We start from the raw sequence: 7,546 nt of genomic DNA, 5'->3' as shown, positions 1-7,546 counted from the left end.
GTTTCCAATTATATTAACATTTTTTGTTCTTTTTTTTTTTTTTTTTTTTTTTTTGCTACAAGGGTGCGTGCGCTCACCAGACAGACAGAGAGAGAGAGACAGAAAGTGAGAAATCACCCCCCACGGGGGGATATCCACGCCGCAATCCCTTCTCCTCCATTCTCCTCTCGGGATCTTGGGCACGCACGCACACGCGCCTGGTGTGAGTTTTAAGCCACTGGGTCGGGGACGCAAACCACGGTCGACTACGTGGGAGTCCAGCGACATAGCCATTACACTAACTGCTGGTCCCTCTCTGTTATATTTTCTATTTGGTATATGTAAGCTTTAACTGTGAAAAACAAATTTAATCTGTACAAGTGGCCAGTTTTCTAAAGCAGCCAAGTCACTTACAGTATAGGCCATAAAACAAGGACATGTCACCTAGTAGCTCAGGCTAACTAGCTCAATCATCTCCTTTATATTTGATCCTTCTTGGCTAACACATCAGAGCTTTTCAACTGAGTGAAATTTGCTTCTTTAAAGAAAATGTGTAGGAAAGAACCCTTAGATAACTTAGATAATGTTCAAATAAATAGAAAGGAATTTTTTTCTTGGTCTTCTCTCACGTTTCTCATTGAAGGAAGAAATTTTGTTTGTTTAATTTGCAGAAGCTTAAACAATACTCAGTTATGATCTGAAATATATCACTACTAAAAGCATTCCCAGATTATATACTACACGAGAACTTTACGATCAACAGAGGAACACAGCTCTGAGGCTCTCCCTTTCAGTCTACAGCTACTCACTTGAAAAAGCCAGGTGTTGACACTTTGTTCCTTGCCACATACATCTGTCCTCCCATACACACACATACTCTCCATGTGTGCATTCTTCTTTAGCTGCATGTGCAGAAGCAAGGAAGAACAGGGGAAAGAACACTAAACTACGTATCAGAGGCCTGAATTTTGGTTCTGTCACCACCTCTTAGGATTAGTGTCACCTCAGCTAAATCACTTTAAGTCTCTCTAAGCTTCAACCCCTTCCTCTCTCCCTCCCTCTCTCCCCTCCCTTCTCTTCTCCCTTCCTCCTTTCCTTGTTTCTTCCCTTCTTTCTTTTCCTCTCTCCCTCCTTTCTTTATTCCCTCACCCTTAAGATATGTTTTGCAAACTTATTTATTTCATGAAGAAGAGAGAAAGGCAAGCACTCCCAACAAGATGTCACATGGTAAACTTCCCCCTAGACTTCTCAGTCAGTCGGCATGCCTGGTGCATAAAGAATAATCTAGAACTTGAACTCCAATCTTCATATGGCCTCTGGCACTGCAGTGTTATGCTACCACTGACCACTGAGGCTAGGCCTGGGCCTCAACTTCTTTCACGAAAAAGGACAATACCCACCATGCCTCCCTCAGAAGGTTGTGTAAAAGTTCAGTAAGATAACAAATGGGAAAGTGGTTTTGAAAATTCTAAACATATGAATATATATAGGGTTATCATGATGAGGAAAATAGGAAGGAAACAAAGGGACAAAAGACACAAAGACTGAAGATCATAAAGACTAAAAGATCATAAACCCAATAAACCAGGGGTCAACAAGGCCCATGGGCCAAATCTGGCTTGCAAAAAAAATGTTTAAAGAAAATATATACTGCTCATTCATTTATGAATTAATTTATAACTTTATTTTTAGTTACAAGGGCAGATTGGAGCAGTTGCATATGGCTCACAAAGCCTAGTATTTACAATATGGTCCTTTACAGAAAAAGTTTGTCCATCTCTGCAATAAATCAAATGTGCACTTTTTTTTACCAAGATAAGTAATCTTACCTAGATGCGGACACTTACCAGTTATATTGTTCAAAACTTCCTTTAGATGACTGAAACTATGCAAAAGGGGATCCCGTTCTTCATCCTACAGAACAAATAGGTTTTAAAAAAAAAAGTCAGTATTGGTCCAAAGGAAGAAAATGAAAAGAAAACAGAACAAGGGCTTTCTCTCATCCCAACCAGAAAGGCAGCAAATTTTCTTTCTGAGAAATAAAAAAAAGTTAGCAATAGTTCTTTTTTTTCTCTATTTTTTAATCTCTTATTTCACAGAAATACTCTGGGTTTCCCTGGAATAGTGAACTGTGAAGTGCTAACTACACGATCACCACAGTAGTCAAGCTATCGCAGGCTGCCAGGTCCCTTCTGTGTGTGTTATCTGTCTCCTCCCCCTCTTTATGCTCACATGATCACACATATTCACTTCAAAGACATTCCTGACTCCATTCTCACTTCTAAACCAATACATTTTTTTAAATAATTATTTTTATTTAACTTTATTTATTTATTTGTTTATTTAGATTAACAGAGTGAGAGAGAGAGAGAGGGAAAGTGAGAAAATAAGCCACTAGGTCTGGGACTTGAACTGCAGTCGGCCATGTGGGAGTCCAGCACCCTTAACCACCACGCCACCTGCCGGCCCCTAAACCAATCCATCTTTATAAATAAACTTTAGGACTTGAACTGCAGTCGGCCATGTGGGAGTCCAGCACCCTTAACCACCACGCCACCTGCCGGCCCCTAAACCAATCCATCTTTATAAATAAACATGAAAAAAATACCAAACACATTCACCAAATATATTTATATACTACACTCACCAAATTGGAAATTGGTGAGTAAACCTGAGTAACTCTAAACTTTTTACAACTATGCTAAAAATCATTTTATATAAATCTACAAGGGAGTATATCATTATGCCATACTCTTCTTATGTATCAATAACTACACTAATTTAAAGGCTAACTTTAGCCCAATGAAAGTAGAAAACAAGGAATCTTTCCGATTTTTTTTTGGAGAGGTTTTTGCTATAGGGTGCGTGAGCTCGCCAGACAGACAGAGAGAGACAGAGAGACAGAAAGTGAGAAATCACTCCCCAGGGGGGATGGCCATGCCGCAATCCCTTCTCCTCCATTCTCCTCTCGGGATCTTGGGCACGCACGCACACTCGCCCGGCATGTGTTTAAGCCACTGGGTCCGGGACTCAAACCACGGTCGACTACGTGGGAGTCCAGAGACATAGCCATTACGCTAACTGCCGGTCCCTCTTTATGATATTTTGAGGCATAATGAAGAGGTCATAAGTACAAGCTTAAGTTGTTTATAAAAATAATTAGAATGTTGTCATCTTTTTGGCCCTAGAAGAAAAACAGCAGCCTATAAATGTGATGCTAATTAGAACAAAACAGGATCCTTGATACCAAGAATGACTGAATTCCTATCACACACAGCCCTACACACCCTAGTGTTCTACATCACCATATTTGATCAAACATAGATTAAATTTGTCGCACCTGTATTGAACATGTAGACTTTTTTCTTGTCATTATTCCCCTAAACAATATAGCATTACAACCATTTACATTGTATTAAGTATTATAAGTAAGCTACAGATGATTTAAAATATATAGGAGGGTGTGCGTAAATACCAACACTATGCCATTTTATATAAGGTACTTGAGTGCCCAAGGATTTTGTATCCTGGGGCGATGGGGGTAGCCTTGGAACTATGACATATATTCCAGAGATATCAAGGAGGACTGTATTCTCATTATTACTGAGAGCTTGATTACTGTTTTAACCATATACCAGAGACCCTACAACCCAGTGACCAGGCGATCTGCCCCATTCCCCACTTACCAGGGGTGTATGTGTGCTCCATCTGGCATTTCGTTTGATAGCCCCAACCACAATGTTAATCTCGCCTTGAATGATATAAATATTTTTATCCACCATCTTGGCAAACCTACCAAAACAGTTAAGAGAAAAGTCTGGTTAATATTTGGTTACCCAAAGCATACTTATGCTTAAATCAGAACCTAAAAGGTTAGAATTGTGATTTAACTTTTCTTTTTTCTTTATTAAGAGTTTGTTTGTTTGTTTTTGCTATAGGCTATGTATGCTCACCAGAGAGACAGAGACAGAAAGCAAGAAATTATCCCCCAAGGGGAATGGCCACACCACAATTCCTTCTCCTCCGGTCTCTTTTCAGGACTTGGGGCACACACGTACACATGCCCAGCATGAGTTTCAAGCCGCCAGGTCTGGAACTGGAACTGCAATTCACTACATGCAAGTCCAGCAATGTAAACATTACATTATCTGCTGGGCCCATGATTTAACTTTTCAATACCAAGATTTTCCACTGAAGTTAAGGGTAGTTCAAGATACAACTCAAAAAGGTGTCACTCAAAAAAAAATTTTAAAGGCTTCTCAAAAATCTCTGGCAAGCATATAAAATTCTTCAAAATCACTTTTCCCCAAAGTCCTATGATACCTTCGAGAATGGAGATACATCTGGGATGCTAGCTTGTTAAAAACAGTATTTCCAAATCTCCCCCCCCCCTTTTAAAAAATCTATTCCATAAATAATGATGATTTAAGTTAAAAGAAAAAATAATAGTTAAAATAGCTTTGACGGGACCAGCAGTTAGCATAATGGCTATGTTGCTGGACTCCCATGTAGTCGACCGCGGTTCGCGTCCTGGACCCGGTGGCTTAAAACTCACGTTGGGCACATGTGTGTGCGTGCCCAAGATCCCGAGGGGAGAATGGAGGAGAAGGGATTGCGGCGTGACCATCCCCCCTGGGGGGTGATTTCTCGCTTTCTGTCTCTATGTCTCTCTCTGTGTCTGGCGAGCGCACGCACCCTATAGCAAAAACCTCTCAAAAAAAAAAAAAAAGAAAGAAAGAAAAGAAAAAAAGAATAGCTTTGGTTGGGAACCAAGGTTACAATGTCAACTGAAAAAACTGCACCCATTCTGCAAAGTAGCTCCAGAAAATGACAGAAAATCTTTGAAAAGTTCTAAAAACACATATTCCCTTACTTAGAGCTGGAAATCTCTAACAAGAGGACAGAGTAGACTCTTTATAAAGCTGCATCCATATGAATCTCTAAAGTGAGGCTGAAATACTGTTTTAGTATTTTAAGTGCTCCCCGTTGAACCACCACAGGGTTTTCTTTGCTGCCTACAACAGCACTTAGAAAAGAAATTTAACTCTCTCCCCAGGTGAAAATATAAAATAAGAAAATTTCTTGTTGGCATGGAGAAAATCCTAGAAGCATGTAAAACTAACCTCAACATTTTCCATTATTTAGAAACTCTCCTTATGGAACCAGCAGTTGGCGTAATGGCTATGTTGCTGGATTCCCATGTAGTAGACTGTGGTTCAAGTCCCAGATCCGGTGGCTTAAACTCAAAAAAAAAAAAAAAAGAAAGAAAGAAAAGAAAAAAAGAATAGCTTTGGTTGGGAACCAAGGTTACAATGTCAACTGAAAAAACTGCACCCATTCTGCAAAGTAGCTCCAGAAAATGACAGAAAATCTTTGAAAAGTTCTAAAAACACATATTCCCTTACTTAGAGCTGGAAATCTCTAACAAGAGGACAGAGTAGACTCTTTATAAAGCTGCATCCATATGAATCTCTAAAGTGAGGCTGAAATACTGTTTTAGTATTTTAAGTGCTCCCCGTTGAACCACCACAGGGTTTTCTTTGCTGCCTACAACAGCACTTAGAAAAGAAATTTAACTCTCTCCCCAGGTGAAAATATAAAATAAGAAAATTTCTTGTTGGCATGGAGAAAATCCTAGAAGCATGTAAAACTAACCTCAACATTTTCCATTATTTAGAAACTCTCCTTATGGAACCAGCAGTTGGCGTAATGGCTATGTTGCTGGATTCCCATGTAGTAGACTGTGGTTCAAGTCCCAGATCCGGTGGCTTAAACTCACACCAGATGCGTGTGTGTGCGTGCCCAAGATCCTGAGAGGAGAATGGAAGAGAAGGGATTGTGGCGTGGTCATCCCCCCTGGGGGTTGATTTCTCGCTTTCTGTCTTTCTCTTTCTGGCGAGCGCACACACCCTACAGAAAAAAACTCTCCAAAAGAAAAAAAAGGAAAGAACTCTCCTTAGAAAGTCAAAAAGCAGAAAGGGAAAATAAAGGGGTAGGGGTGGAGATGGACCTACAGTTGGACAAACTGGCGAAAGGAGGTAAAGGCAGTAAGGCTATCAGATCAAGGGAAGAAGGAATTACAGAAATATGTACATATTAAGCATTTACTATGCAACATCTTGCACAGTGCTAAGGATACAAAGCAAGGAAGATACATAATCCACACATATTGCAGCGTGAAAAGAAATTGTAGTATATGACTATATGTCTACCTTATATAACACACTATTTGTTTTCAAAATATATGTAATATTTAAAATACAATAAAATATAGAGTACTACAACAGACAGTACCCAGAATAATATAGGCATCCCCAATCTGAAAATCTGAAATCCAAAATGTTCCAAGATCTAAAACTTTCTGAGTGCCAGCATGATGCTACAAGCGGAAAATTCCACGCTGTCCTCATGTGACTGGTCATAGTAAAAATGCTATAATACAAAAGCACTGTATAATGTTATTGTCAAACTATGGGTCTAAGGCATACATGAAATGTAAACAAGTTTTCTGTTAGACTTAGGTCCCATCCTCAATGTACCTCTTTGCGTATGCAAATATTCCTAAATCTGAAAAACCTCCAGTCTCAAGCATTTCGGATAAGGGATAGTCGGCCTGTAGTACAACTGAAGTCTCTGTTTGTCCCCTGAATCCTATCCTCCTCTCTTTCACCAGTAAGTCCAACTGCTCTAATTTTTGTTTCTTTTTTTGGAGAGGTTTTTGCTATAGGGTGCGTGCGCTCACCAGACAGACAGAGAGACAGAAAGAGAGAAACCACCCCCCAAAGGGGATGGCCATACCGCAATCCCTTTTCCTCCATTCTCCTTTCGGGATCTTGGGCACGCACGCACACGCGCCCAGTGTGAGTTTAAGCCACCGGGTCCGGGACTCGAACCACGGTCAACTACGTGGGAGTCCAGTGACAGCCATTACGCTAACCGCTCGTCCCAACTGCTTTAATATTTTAATTATTAAAACTGTATGCTGGGGACGGGGGGCAGCAGGAGGTGTGGTGGTTGAGGTGCTGGACTCCCACATGGCTGACCACAGTTCAAGTCTCGCACCTGGTGGCTTGCTTTCTCATGCGCCCTCTCTCTCTTTTACTTCTCTAGTGCTTTCTCATGCGCCCTCTCTCTCTTTTACTCTGTCTCTCTACAGTCAAATTGAAGAAGAAGAATAAATTAATTAAATTAAATAAATAATTCTAAAAAAATTTTTTTTTTTAAAACTGTATGCTGAACAATTGAGCTTTAGGAAACTCTACATTAGAGTATTCATTTTTTCAATATTGTAAAAAAATACATGAAAGTGTGACTTGGTAGGGATAATCCATTTCCACTCTCAAAATTCCTTTCCTAACAGGGGACCCTGAGCAGAAAGTCACCCAAAGAGGCAGAGCCCTGGGGCTGGCTGAGGAAGGTCAGCAAGCCACCCACAGAAGGCAGCTCTAAGAGCCCTCTCATCCTCCAGGGCATCCAGGAGGCTCCATCAGGAGGCTGTTCTTTTTTCTTTTTTCTTTTTTTTTTTTTTTTTTTTTGGAGGGGTTTTTTCTTGTGGGCGTGTTCCTCT

At 40.3% G+C, this 7,546-nt stretch overlaps 1 protein-coding gene across 4 annotated transcripts in view; it reads right to left on the bottom strand.

The window, feature by feature from the left end:
* GBF1 (golgi brefeldin A resistant guanine nucleotide exchange factor 1) overlaps nucleotides 1-7,546 on the bottom strand; it is a 151,932-nt gene that overhangs the window by 132,584 nt on the left and 11,802 nt on the right. For all 4 annotated transcript variants that reach the window (XM_014583328.2, XM_014583329.2, XM_027767400.1 and 1 more), the window contains exons 3-4: nucleotides 3,666-3,771; nucleotides 1,827-1,893 (exon numbers count right to left, since the gene is read on the bottom strand). In XM_014583328.2, the coding sequence (XP_014438814.1) occupies nucleotides 1,827-1,893; nucleotides 3,666-3,761 (163 nt within the window). In that variant the 5' untranslated portion in view covers nucleotides 3,762-3,771. The remainder of the gene's footprint in view (nucleotides 1-1,826; nucleotides 1,894-3,665; nucleotides 3,772-7,546) is intronic.

The sequence above is a fragment of the Tupaia chinensis genome, unplaced genomic scaffold (assembly GCF_000334495.1).
Source record: "Tupaia chinensis unplaced genomic scaffold, TupChi_1.0 Scaffold144255_1, whole genome shotgun sequence".
Taxonomy (NCBI): Eukaryota; Metazoa; Chordata; class Mammalia; order Scandentia; family Tupaiidae; genus Tupaia; species Tupaia belangeri.
This window is presented reverse-complemented; position numbering and strand designations above follow the sequence as displayed.